Below are 23,423 nucleotides of genomic sequence, written 5' to 3'. Positions count from 1 at the left end.
TATTGCCCATAAAAGTAGTATATTGCCCAGCCACGTAGTATATTGCCCATCGACATAGTATATTGCCCATCGACGTAGTATATTGCCCATCGACGTAGTATATTGCCCATCGACGTAGTATATTGCCCATCGACGTAGTATATTGCCCATCGACGTAGTATATTGCCCATCGACGTAGTATATTGCCCATCGACGTAGTATATTGCCCATCGACATAGTATATTGCCCATAAAAGTAGTATATTGCCCAGCCACGTAGTATATTGCCCATCGACATAGTATATTGCCCATCGACGTAGTATATTGCCCATCGACGTAGTATATTGCCCATCGACGTAGTATATTGCCCATCGACGTAGTATATTGCCCATCGACGTAGTATATTGCCCATCGACGTAGTATATTGCCCATCGACGTAGTATATTGCCCATCGACGTAGTATATTGCCCATCGACGTAGTATATTGCCCATCGACGTAGTATATTGCCCATCGACGTAGTATATTGCCCATCGACGTAGTATATTGCCCATCGACGTAGTATATTGCCCATCGACGTAGTATATTGCCCATCGACGTAGTATATTGCCCATCGACGTAGTATATTGCCCATCGACGTAGTATATTGCCCATCGACGTAGTATATTGCCCATCGACATAGTATATTGCCCATCGAGATAGTATATTGCCCATCGACATAGTATATTGCCCATCGACATAGTATATTGCCCATCGACATAGTATATTGCCCATCGACATAGTATATTGCCCATAAAAGTAGTATATTGCCCATCGACATAGTATATTGCCCATCGACATAGTATATTGCCCATCGACATAGTATATTGCCCATAAAAGTAGTATATTGCCCAGCCACGTAGTATATTGCCCATCGACATAGTATATTGCCCATCGACATAGTATATTGCCCATCGACATAGTATATTGCCCATCGACATAGTATATTGCCCATCGACATAGTATATTGCCCATAAAAGTAGTATATTGCCCAGCCACGTAGTATATTGCCCATCGACATAGTATATTGCCCATCGACATAGTATATTGCCCATCGACATAGTATATTGCCCATCGACATAGTATATTGCCCATAAAAGTAGTATATTGCCCATCGACATAGTATATTGCCCATCGACATAGTATATTGCCCATCGACATAGTATATTGCCCATAAAAGTAGTATATTGCCCAGCCACGTAGTATATTGCCCATCGACATAGTATATTGCCCATCGACATAGTATATTGCCCATCGACATAGTATATTGCCCATCGACATAGTATATTGCCCATAAAAGTAGTATATTGCCCATCAACGTAGTATATTGCCCATCGACATAGTATATTGCCCATAAAAGTAGTATATTGCCCAGCCACGTAGTATATTGCCCATCGACATAGTATATTGCCCATCGACATAGTATATTGCCCATCGACATAGTATATTGCCCATCGACATAGTATATTGCCCATAAAAGTAGTATATTGCCCATCGACATAGTATATTGCCCATCGACGTAGTATATTGCCCATCGACGTAGTATATTGCCCATCGACATAGTATATTGCCCATCGACATAGTATATTGCCCATCGACATAGTATATTGCCCATAAAAGTAGTATATTGCCCAGCCACGTAGTATATTGCCCATCGACATAGTATATTGCCCATCGACATAGTATATTGCCCATCGACATAGTATATTGCCCATCGACATAGTATATTGCCCATCGACATAGTATATTGCCCATCGACATAGTATATTGCCCATAAAAGTAGTATATTGCCCAGCCACGTAGTATATTGCCCATCGACATAGTATATTGCCCATCGACATAGTATATTGCCCATCGACATAGTATATTGCCCATCGACATAGTATATTGCCCATAAAAGTAGTATATTGCCCATCGACATAGTATATTGCCCATCGACATAGTATATTGCCCATCGACATAGTATATTGCCCATAAAAGTAGTATATTGCCCAGCCACGTAGTATATTGCCCATCGACATAGTATATTGCCCATCGACATAGTATATTGCCCATCGACATAGTATATTGCCCATCGACATAGTATATTGCCCATCGACATAGTATATTGCCCATCGACATAGTATATTGCCCATAAAAGTAGTATATTGCCCAGCCACGTAGTATATTGCCCATCGACATAGTATATTGCCCATCGACATAGTATATTGCCCATCGACATAGTATATTGCCCATCGACATAGTATATTGCCCATCGACATAGTATATTGCCCATCGACATAGTATATTGCCCATAAAAGTAGTATATTGCCCAGCCACGTAGTATATTGCCCATCGACATAGTATATTGCCCATCGACATAGTATATTGCCCATCGACATAGTATATTGCCCATCGACATAGTATATTGCCCATCGACATAGTATATTGCCCATAAAAGTAGTATATTGCCCATCGACATAGTATATTGCCCATCGACATAGTATATTGCCCATCGACATAGTATATTGCCCATCGACATAGTATATTGCCCATAAAAGTAGTATATTGCCCAGCCACGTAGTATATTGCCCATCGACATAGTATATTGCCCATCGACATAGTATATTGCCCATCGACATAGTATATTGCCCATCGACATAGTATATTGCCCATCGACATAGTATATTGCCCATCGACATAGTATATTGCCCATCGACATAGTATATTGCCCATCGACATAGTATATTGCCCATCGACATAGTATATTGCCCATCGACATAGTATATTGCCCATCGACATAGTATATTGCCCATCGACATAGTATATTGCCCATCGACATAGTATATTGCCCATCGACATAGTATATTGCCCATCGACATAGTATATTGCCCATCGACATAGTATATTGCCCATCGACATAGTATATTGCCCATCGACATAGTATATTGCCCATCGACATAGTATATTGCCCATCGACATAGTATATTGCCCATCGACATAGTATATTGCCCATCAACGTAGTATATTGCCCATCGACATAGTATATTGCCCATCGACATAGTATATTGCCCATCGACATAGTATATTGCCCATCGACATAGTATATTGCCCATCGACATAGTATATTGCCCATAAAAGTAGTATATTGCCCATCAACGTAGTATATTGCCCATCGACATAGTATATTGCCCATAAAAGTAGTATATTGCCCAGCCACGTAGTATATTGCCCATCGACATAGTATATTGCCCATCGACATAGTATATTGCCCATCGACATAGTATATTGCCCATAAAAGTAGTATATTGCCCATCGACATAGTATATTGCCCATCGACATAGTATATTGCCCATCGACATAGTATATTGCCCATAAAAGTAGTATATTGCCCAGCCACGTAGTATATTGCCCATCGACATAGTATATTGCCCATCGACATAGTATATTGCCCATCGACATAGTATATTGCCCATCGACATAGTATATTGCCCATAAAAGTAGTATATTGCCCAGCCACGTAGTATATTGCCCATCGACATAGTATATTGCCCATCGACATAGTATATTGCCCATCGACGTAGTATATTGCCCATCGACGTAGTATATTGCCCATCGACGTAGTATATTGCCCATCGACATAGTATATTGCCCATAAAAGTAGTATATTGCCCATCGACATAGTATATTGCCCATCGACATAGTATATTGCCCATAAAAGTAGTATATTGCCCATCGACATAGTATATTGCCCATCGACATAGTATATTGCCCATAAAAGTAGTATATTGCCCAGCGACATAGTATATTGCCCATCGACATAGTATATTGCCCATAAAAGTAGTATATTGCCCATCGACATAGTATATTGCCCATCGACATAGTATATTGCCCATCGACATAGTATATTGCCCATAAAAGTAGTATATTGCCCAGCCACGTAGTATATTGCCCATCGACATAGTATATTGCCCATCGACATAGTATATTGCCCATCGACATAGTATATTGCCCATCGACATAGTATATTGCCCATAAAAGTAGTATATTGCCCAGCCACGTAGTATATTGCACAGCGACGTAGTATATTGCACAGCCACGTAGTATACAGCACAGAGCCACGTAGTATATTGCCCAGTCACGTATGTCACAGGTTAAAAAAATAAACATACTCACCTAACGATCCGAGGGCCCCTTGTAGTTTAACATACTCACCATTCTTGTCGCTGCTCCTCAGCGTCCCGTCTCTCCGCTTCCTGGGATCCAACGACGCTGTGCAGATGGGCGCGCGGCTGCCGCCATCTTGCGTTCCCCGGATGCTTTGTGAAATTACTCATATGACTTAGCGGTCTCGTGAGACCGCTAGGTCTTGTGGGTAATTTCGCAAAGCAACGCTGGGAAAGGAAGATGGCGGCAGGCGCGAGCGGCTGAGCGGACAACGGAGGGCGAGTATAGCAGTTTTTTTTAACCATTTTTAAAATTACTTTCTTTTACTATTGATGCCGCATAGGCAGCATCAATAGTAAAAGGTTGGGGACACAGAGGGTTAATAGCGGCGGTAACGGAATGCGTTACCCGCGGCATAACGCGGTCCGTTACCGCCCTGTGTTAGCGGTGACCGGAGGGGAGTATGGAGCGGGCGCCGGGGACACTGACTGTAGGGAGTATGGAGCGGGCGCCGGCCACTGACTGCGGGGAGGAAGGAGCGGCCATTTTCTTCCGGACTGTGCCCGTCGCTGATTGGTCGTGGCTGTTTTGCGGCGACCAATCAGCGACTTGGATTTCCATGATAGACAGAGCCCACAACCAATGAATATCCGTGACAGAAGGACAGACAGACAGATTGAAGTACCCCTTAGACAATTATGTATATAGATATTGTAGATGGCCGGTACGTGTGTCGCAGAGGAGGACACTCTGCGCTGTCAGTCTGAAGTTCTGTTGTGGTCTGGGACCTGTAGTCCCACATGCAAATGTTTAGTTCTAATGGGAGACTGGCAGGGCTAGTTATGAGAGATGGACGGGTCAAACTAGCCATACACACACTCCCACCAGGGGGAGTGGTTACGGATATATAATGTGACCAGGGTGTGGGTCACATGGTTCCTGTGTTTGGATCTGAGTGGTTCAAGTGCAAGGCCCTGGATACCTGTTGGAAGTCCTGGAGAATAGGATTCCTGAAGAGCACATGGCAGGGCTCTAGACCTGGCATATGCTAGTGTGTAAAACGGTCTGATAACCGTAGGTAATGCTGACTGGGGTCAGTGAGAACGTCTGAAGATTACCTTTGTGGAGGAGAGGAATCAGAGAGCCTGTGCGGCACCAACAGGTAACGGAAAGGGATCCGTGTTATGCTGACCGGGGTCAGAGGAGAGAGACATTGTGTATGGGGCACCTCTGAGGCCAAGAGGTGTCCAGGAACCTGTGAAGGTCGCCCACAGGTAACAGACAGTGATCCATGTGTTATGCTAACCGGGGTTATTGACGGACTGTGGTGAAGTTGAATATGTACAGACTGTGTTCAAGCTGTTACCAAGTTCTGAGGATGTGGTTTATGCTGATGTGAAATAAACCTAGAGACAGTGTTTTATAAGAAATCCGTGCCGGAGTGCGTTAATCCCGTGCCAAGCGAGTGTCCCCCAAGACACATAGTGGGTGAAACGCTACAAAATATAATATATATATACACATACACACACACACACACACACACACACACACACACACACACACACACACACACACACACAGACACTACAGATCAAAAGTTTGGACACACCTTCTCATTTAAAGATTTTTCTGTATTTTTTTTTATGACCATGAAAATTGTAAACTCCCACTGAAGGTATCAAAACTATGAATTAACATATGTGGAATTATATACATAACAAGAAAGTGTGAAACAACTGAAATTATGTCTTATATTCTAGGTTCTTCAAAGTAGCCACATTTTGCTTTGATGACTGCTTTGCACACTCTTGACATTCTCTTGATGAGCTTCAAGAGGTAGTCACCGGAAATGGTTTTCACTTCACAGGTGTGCCCTGTCAGGCTTAATAAGTGGGATTTCTTGCCTTATAAATGGGGTTGGGACCTTCACTTGTGTTGAGCAGAAGTCAGAAGCTGATAGTCCTACTGAATAGACTGTTAGAATTTGTATTATGGCAAGAAAAAAGCAGCAAAGTAAAGAAAAACGAGTGACCATCATTACTTTAAGAAATGAAGGTCAGTCAGTCCGAAAAATTGGGAAAACTTTGAAAGTGTCCCCAAGTGCAGTGGCAAAAACCATCAAGCGCTACAAAGTGGCTCACATGAGGACTGCCCCAGGAAAGGAAGACCAAGAGTCACCTCTGCTTCTGAGGATAAGTTTATCCGAGTCCCCAGCCTCAGAAATCGCAGGTTAACAGCAGCTCAGATTACAGACCAGGTCAATGTCACACAGAGTTCTAGCAGCAGACACATCTCTACAGCAACGGTTAGGCCGGAGTCACACATGCGAGAAACACGACCGTGTCTCGCATGTGAAAAGCAAGCTCTGGCACCGGCACTCCAGAGGAGAGCGTGCGGCCGCATAGCAACACATGGAGCTGCACGCTCCGCTCCCAAGTGCCAGCGCCAGAGCTTGCTTTTCACATGCGAGACACGGATGTGTTTCTCGCATGTGTGACTCCGGCCTTAAGAGGAGACTTTGTGCAGCAGGCCTTCATGGTAAAATAGCTGCTAGGAAACCACTGCTAAGCACAGGCAACAAGCAGAAGAGACTTGTTTGGGCTAAAGAACACAAGGAATGGACATTAGGCCAGTAGAAATCTGTGCTTTGGTCTGATGAGTCCAAATTTGATATCTTTGGTTCCAACCACCGTGTCTTTGTGCGATGCAGAAAAGGTGAACGGATGGACTCTACATGCCTGGTTCCCACCGTGAAGCATGGAGGAGGGGGTGTGATAGTGTGGGGGTGCTTTACTGGTGACACTTAAGTAAATAAGGCAGCACACTGCAGCGCTAAGACATGCAAACTTGAAAACACGAAATTTGAACTGCATTACTGGACTAGAAATATGAAAAATGAGAGCGTTTAGCGCATAAAAATGGCCAATTTTATGTGTACCTGGTAGCCTCTTTACGGCATCTCTCTTATACCAGGTCCTACGCTTGTCTTACCTCACTGAGAATAAACGTCTCCATCTGAATGGGTACATGTGAAAACCTCTTACTAGACTGGTGACACCAGTGACTGGTGACACTGTTGGGGATTTATACAAAATTGAAGGCATACTGAACCAGCATGGCTACCACAGTATCTTGCAGCGGCATGCTATTCCATCCGGTTTGTGTTTAGTTCGACCATCATTTATTTTTCAACAGGACAATGACCCCAAACACACCTCCAGGCTGTGTAAGGGCTATCTGACCAAGAAGGAGAGTGATGGGGTGCTACACCAGATGACCTGGCCTCCACAGTTACTAGACCTGAACCCAATCGAGATGGTTTGGGGTGAGCTGGACCGAAGAGTGAAGGTAAAAGGGCCAACAAGCGCTAAGTATCTCTGGGAACTCCTTCAAGATTGTTGGAAGACCATTCCCGGTGACTACCTCTTGAAGCTCATCAAGAGAATGCCAAGAGTGTGCAAAGCAGTCATCAAAGCAAAAGGTGGCTACTTTGAAGAACCTAGAATGTAAGACATATCTTCAGTTGTTTCACACTTTTTTTGTTAAGTATATAATTCCACGGGTTAATTCATAGTTTTGATGTCAGTGTGAATTTACAATTTTCATAGTCATGAAAATACAGAAAAATCTCTAAATGAGAAAGTATGTCCAAACTTCTGATCTGCAATAATTATATATATAATTTTTTTTTTTTTTTTTTATCTCAAACACTGCTAAAAAGGGGGTGACAACATAAAAAGCGAATTAACATAAAATTTTAATACCAGCCATAGAGCAATATAAGATAATACAAAAGCAACACACGATTCATTCAAACAAAGCTGAAAAGGGGGGATAAAGTTTAACATAAAAGTATGAAAACAACATATTATACAAGTCCTAAAAACAATAACTGCAAAAGAGTAAAGCTAAAAATAGTGGATAAAAACGTCAACAGAATACTGTAATAAAATACCAGCCATAAAAAAAAAAAAGATCATAAACACAGCATTCAAACAAAGCTAAAAATGGTAGATGAAGAATGAAATAGAATATAAAGTATAATAACAGCAACAGAACGTTACAAAACTGGTCATAAAAACTATAATAATAGAAACATTTATTCTAGATATTATATAATACTTCTGAAAAGTTAATTACGCATACTCGTATAATTACTTGTGCAGAATCTGCTGACTATTTCATCTCCCTGAAGAACGCCCATAATCCTGATAGTAGATTACAATTTGGGAAAACACAGAGAAACACCACATGCGAGAGCAAGGAGGAGAGCTGAGATGTAATAATGTTTTACCCCATAAAGGGGATGGAAGGATCACCTTTGTGTCTTCTTTCATAAGGAAGCATTTACATATTCGCCTCACAGATTGTTCCTTAGAAGAATATGGCGACGGCAGACAGCTATTCCTTATGACAGCTCTCCTCTCCCCTTACCCACAAACCTGCTCACCACATCCAAGAATAAACTGCTGACAGACACCTCTGACAGGTGTAGATTTCCCATTAGGATCAAAGGATTGAGCATATTAGAAATCGAACATGCCTGATCTATACATAAAACGACTGCAGACTAACATCCCCTTTAAATAATCAGACATCAGTTTTTTACTTCGGAGTTCTGTGTTTTTCAGGATGTAGGACATCATCGCTGGAAGGGGCCTGGGTTGGGAAGGGACCATCATTACTGGAAGGGGTCTGGGATAATGGGGGGACCCATCATTACTGGAAGGGGTCCGGGATGATGGGGGACATTATTATATTAAAGGGAGGGGAAACATGCTTGTCTTTACAAGATTTAGAACTCAACAATGTAAGTGGGGGCCCCAGGTTCAAAATTTTGCACCAGGGCCGGCTCCAGGTTTTCATGGGCCCCGGGCTAAAGAGTCTCAGTGGGCCCCTTTAACACATACCACAATTCATAATTCACAGATACGGCAGAGAAATATAGGTATAGTACAATGCCAAAGATTTCACTTACTTCTTACATTACATGAGTGATATCTATTGTACATTCTACGTTAGCTCAGAAACCGGACAGTATAGTATATATAGTATAGTACAGTATACAGAATAATGAGCCCCATACAGTATAATGGCCCCATATATTGCTCCATACAGTATAATGGGCCCCATATATTGCTCCATACAGTATAATGGGCCCCACATAGTCCTCTATACAGAATAATGAGCCCCATATATTGCTCCATACAGTATAATGGCCCCATATATTGCTCCATACAGTGTAATTGGCACCACAGAGTGCTCCATACAGAATGAGCCACAAATATTGCTCCATACAGAATTGACCCAATATAATGCTCCATACAGTATAGTGAGCCACATATACCGTATATACTCGAGTATAAGCCGAGATTTTCAGCCCAAAATTTTGGGCTGAAAGTGCCCCTCTCGGCTTATACTCGAGTCAAGGTGGGTGGCAGGGTCGGCGGGTGAGGGGGTGAGGGCGCTGAGGCATACTCACCTAGTCCCAGCGATCCTCGCGCTGTCCCTGCCGTCCCACGGTCTTCTGTGCTGCAGCTTCTTCCCCTCTTCAGCGGTCACGTGGGACCGCTCATTACAGAAATGAATAAGCGGCTCCACCTCCCATAGGGGCGGAGCCGCCTATTCATTCCTCTAATCAGCGGTAACGGTGACCGCTGATAGAGAAAGAAGCTGCGGCACCGAAGACCAGGCAGAGGGACAGCGCGAGGATCGCCAGGACTAGGTAAGTATAGCATATTCACCTGTCCTCGTTCCAGCCGCCGAGCGTCGCTCCATCTTCCCGGCCGGCGCCTCCATCTTCCCGGCGTCTGCGCTCTGACTGTTCAGGCAGAGGGCGCGATGACGCATATAGTGTGCGCGGCGCCCTCTGCCTGATCAGTCAGAGCAGAGACGCCGGGAAGATGGAGGCACCGGAACAAGATGCCGGGAGCTGCAATCAAGGGAGGTGAGTATGTGTTTTTTTTTTTTTTTATTGCAGCAGCAGCAGCGGCAGAGATTTATGTGGAGCATCTATGGGGCACAGTGAACGGTGCAGAGCACCGTATATGGCACATCTATGGGGCACAGTGAACGGTGCAGAGCATCGTATATGGCACATCTATGGGGCACAGTGAACGGTGCAGGGCACCGTATATGGCACATCTATGGGGCACAGTGAACGGTGCAGAGCACCGTATATGGCACATCTATGGGGCACAGTGAACGGTGCAGGGCACCGTATATGGCACATCTATGGGGCACAGTGAACGGTGCAGAGCACCGTATATGGCACATCTATGGGGCACAGTGAACGGTGCAGGGCACCGTATATGGCACATCTATGGGGCACAGTGAACGGTGCAGGGCACCGTATATGGCACATCTATGGGGCACAGTGAACGGTGCAGGGCACCGTATATGGCACATCTATGGGGCACAGTGAACGGTGCAGAGCACCGTATATGGCACATCTATGGGGCACAGTGAACAGTGCAGAGCACCGTATATGGCACAGCTATGGGGCACAGTGAACGGTGCAGAGCACCGTATATGGCACATCTATGGGGCACAGTGAACGGTGCAGAGCACCGTATATGGCACATCTATGGGGCACAGTGAACGGTGCAGGGCACCGTATATGGCACATCTATGGGGCACAGTGAACGGTGCAGAGCACCGTATATGGCACATCTATGGGGCACAGTGAACGGTGCAGAGCACCGTATATGGCACATCTATGGGGCACAGTGAACGGTGCAGAGCACCGTATATGGCACATCTATGGGGCACAGTGAACGGTGCAGAGCACCGTATATGGCACATCTATGGGGCACAGTGAACGGTGCAGAGCACCGTATATGGCACATCTATGGGGCACAATGAACGGTGCAGAGCACTGTATGGCACAGCTATGGGGAAATAATGATCTATTTTTATTTTTGAAATTCACCGGTAAATGCTGCATTTCCACCCTAGGCTTATACTCGAGTCAATAAGTTTTCCCAGTTTTTTGTGGCAAAATTAGGGGGGTCGGCTTATACTCGGGTCGGCTTATACTCGAGTATATACGGTAATTCTTGCTCCATATGTAATTGGCCCCATATACTGCTTTATATTGAATTGGCCCCATAAGAAGCTCCATACAGAAATGGCCCCATGAGAAGCTCCATATAATGCTTCGAATATAAAATAATAATGAAATAGTAATAAAAAAAAAATAATGAAATGCTCACCTCTCATTGCTTGTCGCTGCTCTGGACTCCTCAGCGTCTTCATGCTCTCTGTGCTGTGACTGCTCAGGCAGAGGGCGCACACTGTCAACGTCATTGCGCCCTCTGACCTGATTGACACAGTTAGAGGACGGAAGACGCTGCAGCGCTGGAACAGGGAGAGGTGACGAGTATCGCAAGTGCCGAGGCCCGGAGCAGGCGGGGTGGGGGGGGGGGTTGGTCTCTTCTCGCGGGGGTCGGCACCAAGCTCCCATAGCACGCCAGTGTCCCCGACGGCGAGTATGCCCCCTGGCACTTGCCTGTGTGCTGACGCCGGCCCTGCGAACTCTAGTTGCGCCATAGAATACAGATGAGAGGCGGGGGTTTTATAAAGGGTATGTGCACACAGTGTCTTTTTCATGTGGGGCCTGAAAAAAAAAAACCAAAAAAAAAACGCTTAAAAATGACTTGCTGTGCACATGTTCAGGTCTTTTTGATCTTCTTTTAACGGTTTCTGGCATCTAAAGCGTGAAACGCTAAAAGAAGTGACCTGACCATTCTTCAGGCGGCAGACGCTCGCTAGTTTAAAATTATGCACTTTAAAAGGAAGAGAAAAAAAAAAAAAAAAGAAAGCCACCGCTCCAGGAGACGTTGAGTGCGCAGACCACAAGGGAGATTTGCTGTATTAAGAAAAAGAAAACGAAAACATGGTGGTTCGAAAACGAAGTAGAAGACTCTTTTTCCTGAGCGCTTGCTGGGCCCTAGACGCACGGTGCAGCGCGGTACAGGCGGCTTCTATCAGTCCGCCGCTCACATCATGACCTCACTGCTTTATCTAATCCATCTCAGAGGTAATTTGGCTTATAGCAGTGAAAGGTCAGTCTGCAGGGCTGGGCAGGGAGCGACTGTGCAGAGTTCCCGCCAGATGTCAAGCTCTGTGTCGCTTTGTTCCACATAAGAATTTAAAGGGAGATTCCATCAGAGACAAAAAGCGGCTTCATTACCAGCTGTTATGGAGGGAGGGAAAAAGGGCAGATTTACATGAGACTGTTTGTTTGTTTCAAAACTTTTTTCTTTTAGGTTCTGTTCACAATCCCTTTTGTATTTCCGCTTTTTTTTTTTTAAATTGTGATTCGATGGAGGAGCAGAAAGCCTGAAAAACGCCCTCAGTTTGCTCCTGTCTTATTTACTTTCCGCTTTTGTGAATGAACAGGAGACAAAAAAAAAAAAATGGTAGGGTCCAAATCATTACTGCATTTGCGCCTTTTTTCTAGTTTTCAGTAATTTTCATTGGCCCCTTTAAAAAAAAAAAAAAAAAAAAATTATTTGATATGTAATCTGCGAATTAAGATACTGATTTGGCTTTAATCCTAAGTCATATTGCATTACTCGTTAAAGAGTTGATTGTGACTTGTAGGATCGCTACTTCCAACAGGTGGCGCTATTGAGTTTAAGTCCTCTTTTTCTCAGAAAAGGCAATTTACATATTTGATATGTGGTCGCTTTTTATTTTTATTTTGAAGCTCCTCATTATGGCCGGAGTTTATGGTTTCCCGATGTATTCGGCAGATGCATCAGTTACGACTATGTAAAAGTGATGCTACATTGTTGTGCAAATATCGTCCAGCCCTCCCCCCTGGATTGATTTTGTTTTTTTTGTTTTTTTGCACAAATTTTGCAAAAAAAAAAAAAAAAAAAAAATCAAAAAAAGAAGAGGGGACTTAAAAAAAAAAAAAAACCCAAACCTTCAACAAAGATAAATTGGGCCCTTTTTCGGGGGCATGTGTTGAACCTGTCAAACAGCCACGAGACATGCACCTGCGGGGACTGGATCATAGTAATCTAAATACAGCTCTGGGACCTCCCCCCCCCCAAAAAAAAAAAATAAAAAAAAAAAAGGTTGACTTGCTCTAAAACAGCATAAAGTCAAGGAGTTGTTAACGAGCCTCTTTTTGTGGCTTCTTTATCCAACTTGTGATGCATTTTTTTGGGGGGAAAGGGGGGGATCTCTGGAATGGTTTCCCAAAAGTCTTGTTTTTTTCATAGGCTTCTCTGAATGTTCCTATGACGACAATAATATAGCCCCCAACACATGTACCATTTACAAAACCACTGGGTCCCATTTCAACCACCAGGGCCGTAGTAGGACTGCCATCTCTGCCCAAAAATCGTGGCTTATTTTTCTTTTTCTACAAACCAGAAAATAAAGAACCAAAAAAAAGGAAACCTAGTGCTTTCATATAGATTTCCCAATTTTTACATTGTATATATTTTCCAATTATTTTTTTTAATTAAAAAAAAAAAAAGTGTCTCAAAGACTCATAACGTCTGTGGCTGACGGGCAGAGGAGGATCTGTGGCCGTGATCAATTGCATGAACTGTTCCCCTTCATCAGAGCGGCTCCAGATTTTACGTTGTGTCATTACAGGAACTTTAGAATCATGGCCGCTCTCTTAAAAGCTTCAGCACTTCCCGCTATCCCACAAATGTGAATGGATTGATTAGAGCAGTCGTTCCCCATTACCCGTTCACCAATTTAAACTGAATTTTAAAAGGCAGAAAGATGGAAGATTGAAAGGATTTTACATTGAGCTGCAATTCTGATTCTGGAGGAGCGGAGGGACTATGGTGATTATTGGGGGGCACAGTGGACGGCAAGCAAGGGGTTATTCCTAGGTTTCATTTTTTTTTTTTTTTTTTTTGCAAAACTACGTTTGTGATTTTTGATTTCGGCTGTAGAATTGGAAGAACAATCAGTACATTAAAGGTCCAGGATGTATTAGGGAGTATTCCACTTAAAATGATTTTTCAGAATTTTTTTGTTTTATGTATTATCTATTGTTACGATAGGTTTTTAAAGGGAACCTGTCACCCCGAAAATCGCGGGTGAGGTAAGCCCCCGATGTTACCTGAAAGAGGAGAAAAAGACGTTAGATTATACTCACCCAGGGGCGGTCCCGCTGCTGGTCCGGTCGGATGGGCGTCTCTGGTCCGCTGCGGCGCCTCCCATCTTCTTTCCAAGACGTCCTCTTCTGATCTTCAGCCACGGCTCCGGCGCAGGCGGAAAGGTCAGAGAGGCCCGGCGCCTGCGCACTGCAGTACTTTGCTCCCATAGAGAATTGACGCCTCTCCATTATTAATCTGGCTTAATGTCACCTTACAATAGCAAGGTGGCATTAACCCTTCATTACCCCATATCCCACCGCTACACGGGAATGGGAAGTGAGTGGCCAAGTGCCAGAATAGGTGCATCTTCCAGATGTGCCTTTTCTGGGGTGGCTGGGGGCAGATGTTTTTAGCCAGGGGGGGGGGGACAATAATCACGGACCCTCTCCAGGCTATTAATATCTGCCCTCAGTCACTGGTTTTACTACTCTGGCGGAGAAAATTGCGCGGGAGCCCACGCCAGTTTTTTCCGTGATTTAACCCTTAAATTTAATAGCTAGAACGGCCAAATTTTGCATATACACACTACTAACATTAGTAGTGTGTAATATGCAAAAAAAAAGGTGATATGAGATGGTTTACTGTATGTAAACCAGGTCTCATATCATGTCGGGTTTAGGCAGGAGAAATGAAAAGCCGGCAATTGAATTACCGGCTTTTCTGATATATCGCGCTGAAGCAAATATAAAAAAAGAAAATTTTCCAATGACTTTGCATTGGGTTTCGTGTTTCCGCCGATCCCTGACTTTTCAATAAGATCGGCCGATTTCACTCGACCCGACTTTTGAGAACTCGATCTCAAAAAATGAAAAAAGTCGCTCAACCCTAATCATTTGGATTGAGAGTATAATAAACTATTACAACACCCTGTGTCTTTATTTCAATAAAATACTTTTTTCCTAATGTGTGTGTTTTATTAACCATTTACTACTATTGGATTAATAATGGATAGGTGTCTTATTGACATCTCTCCATTATTAGCCAGGCTTAATGTCACCTTAGGCTACTTTCACACTTCCGTCTTTTGTCCTCCGTCGCATTGGGCAAAAAACGGATCCTGCCAATGTGCTTGCAGGAGGCGTTTTTTGCCCATAGACTTGTATTAGCGACGGATGGGCACACGTCGTATCCGTCGTGCGATGGATCCGGTGTGTTTTGGCGGACGCGACGCACAAAAAAAAACGTTCAATGTAACTTTTTTGTGTGACGTGTCCGCCATTTCCGACTGCGCATGCGCAGCCGGAACTCCGCCCCCTCCTCCCCGCTCATCACAATGAGCAGCGGATGCTTTGTAAAACTGCATCCGCTGCCCACGTTGTGCTAAATTTAGCACAACGTTCGTCGGTACGTCGGGCCGACGGTTTGCGACGGCCCCATACCGACGGAAGTGTGAAAGTAGCCTTACAATAGCAAGGTGGCATTAACCCTTTATTACCCCATATCCCACCGCTACACGGGAATGGGAAGATAGTGGCCAAGTGCCAGAATAGGCGCATCTTACAGATGTGCCTTTTCTGGGGTGGCTGGGGGCAGGTGGTTTTAGCCGGGGGGGGGGGGGGGAGGGCAATAACCATGATCCCTCTCCAGGCTATTAATATCTGCCCTCAGTCACTGGCTTTCCCACTCTGGCGGAGAAAATTGCGCGGGAGCCCACGCCAATATTTTTTCCCTGATTTAACCCTTTATTTTGACAGCTAGAGCCCCCAAATAATTTGCTCACAGACACTTGGAACATTATTAGTGAGCAATATGCAAAAAAAAAATAAGGGATATGAAATGGTTTACTGTATGTAAACCAGGTCTCATATCATGTCGGGTTTGGGAAGGAGAAAGCAAAAGCCGGCAATTGAATTACCAGCTTTCCTCGCAAGTCACACTGATGGTCAGTGTGTAATCCGTATTTTTCTCGCCCCCATTGACTTTCATTAGCGTAGTTTTTGCGCAATACGCTGACAAACGCAGCATGCTGCGATTTTGTACGGCCGTAAAATACGGATGCGTAATGTACACCAGATAGAAGCTGCCCCATAGAGAATCATTGGTCCGTGTGCAATGCGTAGTTTTACACATCTCATACGTCCGTAAAACTCCTCTAGTGTGACGCCGGCTTTAGGCCCTGTTCAGATCGTACTTTCATTCCTCCATTTGACACACAGCTATCAGTGGCCATCGAAGTACCTACCCCACTGTGCTACATGATCATACATTCAGAGAAATGTCACATATATAGTTTCCTATTGTGAAAAGACACATATACTACGCGTAGCTACCGGGGGAACAGAGGGGGCCCCATCGCCCCGGGCCCAATGCTCAGAGGGGGCCCACTCGGAGCTACGCTATTGTATCGGCGCGCCGATACAGTTACCTTCTGCGGCAGAGCAGGGAGAATCGATCTCCCTGCTTTGCCACCCACTATGGGGCCCCTGAGCAGGCCAGGGGGGGCCCGGTGCCAGTAGTGGGCCCCCCACCCGTCACCGCACTGATGAGGGAAGGAGCGCTGTGCTCCTTCTCCCATCATTCCCCTGTCAGCGTCTGGCATCACCGACGCTGACAGTGGGCGCGATGACGTCACCACCCGGCGCCCGCTGTCAGAAGATGAGTGGGAGGTCGGAGCACCGCTGGAACAAGGAGGAAGAGAGGTATTTATTGTTTTTTTTTTTTTATGGGGGCTGCCTTATACTTCAGGATCTGCCTATAAGTGGGCTGCCTTATACTTCAGGATCTGCCTATAAGTGGGCTGCCTTATACTACAGGGTCTGCCTATGGGGTGCTGTCTTGTGCTATAGAGTCTGCCTATGCGGAGTGCATTATACTATATGGAGACTTATGGTGAGTGCATTATACTATATTTAGGATGATCTGGTGCATTATACTGCATGGAGGCCATCTAGTGGGCCATCATACAGTGTGGAGATTACAGTGAAGGGGCCATCATACAGTGTTGGAGCCAAACAGTTTGGGGGCTACTAAGGGGTCAGTATACTGTGTGGATGGTACTATACAGTGAGGAGGCATTATACTGTATAGGGGAGCTGTACAGGGGGACAGCCTTGGGACATTATTAAATGTAAATGGGCACTTCTTGTTATAGGGGATCTCAGGTTACTGTCAAAGGGGCACACATGGCATTATTACTTTCTAGGGAGCAAAATATGGGGCACTGTTTTCTAGGGCACTTGCACCCGGCATTACTATATTATAGAGGGGTGCTTTAGAATTTAGAAGGCACACAGAACCACACAGCAGGTGCAGTAATAGGGACACATACGGCAGCAGCGGCTCAGTATTGGGATATCAGGGGCAGTAATAGGGACATATGGCAGCAGAGGCTCAGTATTGGGGTATCAGGGGCAGTAATATGGACACATACGGCAGCAGCGGCTCAGTATTGGGGTATCAGGGGCAGTAATAGGGACACATACGGCAGCAGCGGCTAAGTATTGGGATATCAGGGGCAGTAATAGGGACATATGGCAGCAGAGGCTCAGTATTGGGGTATCAGGGGCAGTAATATGGACACATACGGCAGCAGCGGCTCAGTATTGGGGTATCAGGGGCAGTAATAGGGACACATACGGCAGCAGCGGCTAAGTATTGGGATATCAGGGGCAGTAATAGGGACATATGGCAGCAGAGGCTCAGTATTGGGGTATCAGGGGCAGTAATATGGACACATACGGCAGCAGCGGCTCAGTATTGGGGTATCAGGGGCAGTAATAGGGACACATACGGCAGCAGCGGCTCAGTATTGAGGTATCAGCAGGATGAGGGGTTTGTGCAGGTTGGGAATATGAGAAGTGAAATGTGTCTTTGTAGTATTCTCTGCAGACGAGTCGTGGCTGGAAGAAGTTGTCATGTCGGTCTGGGCCAGATGGAAAAGTGACGACTATCATAAAGAACATCAGTGGTAAGTCATTATCTATAACTGTGCTGTGATCTCTTACATGTTCCGTAGGACTGGTATCTACCACTGACCCTATGGTGGTAATATCCATGTTGGTCGTTATATAGAGATTATCTTCAGTAACAGCGCGGTCATCTGCTGAGGTTCTCCTCACTATTGAGGCGCGCCACTGAATTGTAATGAAGGTTACTTGGTTAGGGGCCCACTCAGAAGCTTCGCCCCCCCCCCCGAACCAAAACCCTAGCTACGCCTCTGCTATAGTGTGTAGCAGTTTATTAAAAATTGACTTTAAAATTGATGGTCTATCCTTAGGATAGGTCATCAATGTCTGATCAGTGGGGGTGTGACACCGATGCCCCCACTGGTCAGCTGTTCGGCAGCAGAAACTGCTCATTTACGGAGCTGCACAGCACAGCTCTGTCACCTGTAGAGTGGCCGCAGCCAGGTACTGTACATCCGCCCCTAGCTTTACTAGTACATGCTAATGCCCCTTTTACACGGACCATTAAAGGCTATACACAATCTGATAGAATGTTCATCTGCCTGTCTAAACAGGAAAGTAAAAAAAAAAAAACTGCACAGAACGATTGTTCTGTGCACATAGAATATTGTGTTGTCAGCAGCACATGTCCTGTTTACACAGGATGATGTGCTGCCGAGAATTATGGCTTTTGTAAACCAACATAAAAATCATCTCACCCGATGAACAAAGATTTTTCTGGGAATCGCCATCTGGTTTAGGATCATTCGTACATAGCATCTCTGCTGCTGACCTCCTGCAGCGATAATCGGAGCTGCATTTACCGCTGCAGACATCATGGCGAGGAAGGAGCATGGAGGACACAGTTCACCTTCCACATTGTATAAGCACCCGCAGGATAAGCTGCTGTGCTGCAGATCTTATACTCACAGATCTTGTCAATTCGCACAGCACCTTTACTGACACTGTAAAATGCAGCAGATTAATATGAAGATGGTTTAACATTATTAAATATCAGCTTTGCCACAATTGAAAAAAATAAATAAGCAACAACAGTCGTCGATACATGTTCACTGTCAGCAGGGCAGTAGTGACATTGTACAGGGCGAGTGCACGCAGTACACCCGGAAATCTGAGGACCGCGTGTACGCCATGAAGTACAATGCAGTTTTTTTCCAAAGTTAAAGGGGGTGTCCACTACTTTGAGATTCATGGCCTGTCCTTAGGGGCAACATGCACAGGATATTGCGGTCGGCCAAATGATGGTCCTGCAGGCGACTGTCTCTCCCAATTCCTCCATACACAGGAGCTGATAAGAGACGCGGTCAGACTCCTCTAGTGGCAGCTTATCCAATGGGGATGGGGTGGTGGGAATCAGGAAGACCCCATATACATATTAGACTGTTGGCTGAGCCCACCAATATTGTCAGATTTGGACAACGTTAATCTAATGTGCTTGGGGGTCTTTAGAATAGGTAATCAATATCACATCAGTGGGGGTCAAACACCAAGCATCCACACCCATCTGCTATTTTCAAGTTCAGCTGCATGTAAACAGAGAAGGGAACCAGAGCAGCAGCGCTCTGCATCGGGCGCAGTACTGTACTGTAAGTGGTGCGGTACCGCTCTGCATCGGGCGCAGTACTGTACTGTAAGTGGTGCAGTACCGCTCTGCATCAGGCGCAGTACTGTTCTGTAAGTGGTGCAGTACCGCTCTGCATCAGGCACAGTACTGTACTGTAAGTGGTGCGGTACCGCTCTGCATCAGGCGCAGTACTGTACTGTAAGTGGTGCAGTACCGCTCTGCATCGGGCTCAGTACTGTTCTGTAAGTGGTGCAGTACCGTTCTGCATCGGGCGCAGTACTGTTCTGTAAGTGCTGCAGTACCGTTCTGCATCGGGCGCAGTACTGTTCTGTAAGTGGTGCAGTACCGCTCTGCATCGGGCTCAGTACTGTTCTGTAAGTGGTGCAGTACCGCTCTGCATCGGGCTCAGTACTGTTCTGTAAGTGGTGCAGTACCGCTCTGCATCGGGCGCAGTACTGTTCTGTAAGTGCTGCAGTACCGTTCTGCATCAGGCACAGTACTGTTCTATAAGTGGTGCAGTACCGCTCTGCATCGGGCTCAGTACTGTTCTGTAAGTGGTGCAGTACCGCTCTGCATCGGGCGCAGTACTGTTCTGTAAGTGCTGCAGTACCGTTCTGCATCGGGCGCAGTACTGTTCTGTAAGTGGTGCAGTACCGCTCTGCATCGGGCGCAGTACTGTTCTGTAAGTGGTGCAGTACCGCTCTGCATCGGGCGCAGTACTGTTCTGTAAGTGCTGCAGTACCGTTCTGCATCAGGCACAGTACTGTTCTATAAGTGGTGCAGTACCGCTCTGCATCGGGCGCAGTACTGTTCTGTAAGTGGTGAGGTACCGCTCTGCATCGGGCGCAGTACTGTTCTGTAAGTGGTGCGGTACTGCTATGCATCGGGCGCAGTACTGTTCTGTAAGTGGTGCGGTACCGCTCTGCATCAGGTGCAGTACTGTTCTATAAGTGGTGAGGTACCGCTCTGCATCGGGCGCAGTACTGTTCTGGAAGTGGTGCAGTACCGCTCTGCATCGGGCGCAGTACTGTTCTGTAAGTAGTGAGGTACCGCTCTGCATCGGGTGCAGTACTGTTCTGTAAGTAGTGAGGTACCGCTCTGCATCGGGCGCAGTACTGTTCTGGAAGTGGCGCAGTACCGCTCTGCATCGGGCGCAGTACTGTTCTATAAGTGGTGAGGTACCGCTCTGCATCGGGTGCAGTACTGTTCTGTAAGTAGTGAGGTACCGCTCTGCATCGGGCGCAGTACTGTTCTGTAAGTGGTGAGGTACCACTCTGCATCGGGCGCAGTACTGTTCTGTAAGTGGTGCGGTACCGCTCTGCATCAGGTGCAGTACTGTTCTATAAGTGGTGAGGTACCACTCTGCATCGGGTGCAGTACTGTTCTGGAAGTGGCGCAGTACCGCTCTGCATCGGGCGCAGTACCGCTCTGCATCGGGCGCAGTACTGTTCTGTAAGTGGTGCGGTACCGCTCTGCATCGGGTGCAGTACTGTTCTGGAAGTGGTGAGGTACCGCTCTGTATTGGGCGCAGTACTGTTCTGGAAGTGGTGAGGTACCGCTCTGTATTGGGCGCAGTACTGTTCTGTAAGCGGTGCAGTACCGCTCTGCATTGGGCGCAGTACCGCTCTGCATCGGGCACAGTACCAATCTGCTGCTGATCAGCTCCATTGAATCCTTACATCTCACCAGCAGACGATCGGTGGCAGCGGTGGGTGTCGGATACTCTCCGATCTGGATATCAGAGGGATATCTAATCAATATCGTAGTAGTGGACAGCCCCTTCAGAGTAATGTTAAGAATGTAATCCAATAATAAGAGTGGTTGTCTGGCCCTCGGCTACGTCTGCAGATTTGTGACTCCTTGCATCGTGTGTTATGAGCGGACACATCCCGACTAGACTGTATCCGCCATCGCTCAATACACTTGCATAGAGCGAGGCCACACACGTCTAGTTGGCATGTGACCGCATGGTTGTTTTTTACTAATTGACCCATGGGCTTTTATGGGTGATTTTGATCCGTGACTTGAATTTAAAAAAACAAAACCCTGATCTCTCAACTTTTTTTTTTTTTTTTTTTGCAGACACACAATTTACAAACTGACAGGTGAACAGCTGCACGAAATAGGAGCACGTGTTCTTTCCGTTAAAAACACGGAATATGCAAGTGAAAAACGGACTTTTTATGGCCAAGTCTGGACTGGCATGAGCAAAGTCATCTGCTTTTCTTCCGGAACCCCCCTCCCCCAAAACAGCTTTTTTTTCCTTACACCAGGCCACTTGTCAATGCGCCTGTGAACTTCCACACTGGCTGCATTGGTCCGTGTACACACATAGACTCCGTGTGTGCCCTCCCTGCCACGTGTAACCCTCCCATGCCTGCCAATGGGGGCTCGCGCACTGCGCCGCTTTTTGGGAGCCGCAGGCTTCCGTACTCCTCTCCGGGCCGCGCCGCCCGCCGTTACTATGACAACAGATTACGGTTTGGCCCACGTTACCTGCCAAAAGCAAAACACCGGAAGAAAGAGGAGCCGGTCGGGCAGAGAGCAGCATGGAGGCGGCGGGTGAGGATGGTGCAGACCATACAGTGCTGGCTATAAAGGAGGCGCATGTGCAGTACGTACATTACCGGGCAGGGAGAGGGCCGTGTCCGCCCGCGGTGTCGCCGGTCTCCGCAGGTGGGGGAGGAGTGTCCGCCGCTGACGACTGCAGGCAGCCGCCGCCTCCTCTGCTTATAACAGGCAGAGACTTGTCCCGTACGGAAAATAACCCGGGGAAGGACCACAACTCCCAGCAGGCTCTGCGCCTGCCCTCTCAGTGCATGCTGGGACATGTAGTCCTCTAGGAGGGGAGTAGCAGGTTGCACACGTCTGAGCTACAGCCATACAAGCTGTGATAATTACAAAAGGGGGTGCTACTAGTACTAATCATGCAGGGTGCCCAAACTTTTGCATCCGCCCTTTTTCTTTTATGCAACTTTTAAAATGTAAAAAATGACAATATTTATATATTTTTGCCTAAAACACAAATTAGTTGTGTCATATTTAACGTTAATATGAGCCGGGTGTAGACGGTGTCTCCAGACGCCCCCCATACACCGGAGCGCTCAGCGCAGCGTCCATGTGTTTCCAGCAGAGAGAGAGGAAAAAGTTGCTGCCAGACTCCTCCAGCAGCTGCTTTATCCCCATCCCTGAAAACAATAGTATTAGGCTGCTTTCACACATCAGGTTTTTGGTTGTCTCTCTCTCTCTGTCCTAAAAAGCGGATCCGGTGCATCAGTTTGCATCCGTTTTTTCACTATGTACACCGGATCCGTTTTTTACCAAATTTGCCGGATTGTGCCTGAAACCAAAAACCTGATGTGTGAAAGTAGCCTTAGCTGCTGAAGTTCCATCGTTCCCATCGCCCTTTCCCCGAGATCACCTGTCGAGAAGAGTCGGAAGACCCCCATAAACATCAGCTGGTGACCAGACCTGCTGAACTCATTGGGTTCATGTGTATGGGGGCCTTCATTAATTGGGGAGGTCTAACTGCCGGGATCTTCACAATAAATGGGGAGTGAGGGGCACGAAGGACACTCCCTGGCTACACCCTGCCCGTCTCTACGTATAGAGTGAGACCTGTCAGTCAGGCCAAGCGTCCCCGTAAAAGTCAGC

At 46.2% G+C, this 23,423-nt stretch overlaps 2 protein-coding genes across 4 annotated transcripts in view; one reads left to right on the top strand and one right to left on the bottom strand.

The window, feature by feature from the left end:
• DHX32 (DEAH-box helicase 32 (putative)) overlaps nucleotides 1-22,513 on the bottom strand; it is a 92,752-nt gene extending 70,239 nt beyond the window's left edge. The window contains exon 1 of one of the 2 annotated variants that reach the window (XM_069753952.1): nucleotides 22,392-22,513. The gene's annotated coding sequence lies outside the window, so the exon portion shown is untranslated. Of the gene's footprint in view, nucleotides 1-22,265; nucleotides 22,324-22,391 lie in introns of those variants that run through there. The other variant, XM_069753953.1, reaches the window with a different exon arrangement.
• The window catches only part of FANK1 (fibronectin type III and ankyrin repeat domains 1), a 114,513-nt gene continuing 113,285 nt past the window's right edge, over nucleotides 22,196-23,423 (top strand). The window contains exon 1 of one of the 2 annotated variants that reach the window (XM_069753957.1): nucleotides 22,196-22,331. In XM_069753957.1, the coding sequence (XP_069610058.1) occupies nucleotides 22,319-22,331 (13 nt within the window). In that variant the 5' untranslated portion in view covers nucleotides 22,196-22,318. The remainder of the gene's footprint in view (nucleotides 22,332-23,423) is intronic. The other variant, XM_069753958.1, reaches the window with a different exon arrangement.

Source organism: Ranitomeya imitator, chromosome 2, assembly GCF_032444005.1.
Source record: "Ranitomeya imitator isolate aRanImi1 chromosome 2, aRanImi1.pri, whole genome shotgun sequence".
Lineage (NCBI taxonomy): Eukaryota > Metazoa > Chordata > Amphibia > Anura > Dendrobatidae > Ranitomeya > Ranitomeya imitator.
The sequence above is the reverse complement of the archived record's forward strand: the minus strand, read 5'-3'. Positions and strand labels throughout refer to the sequence as shown.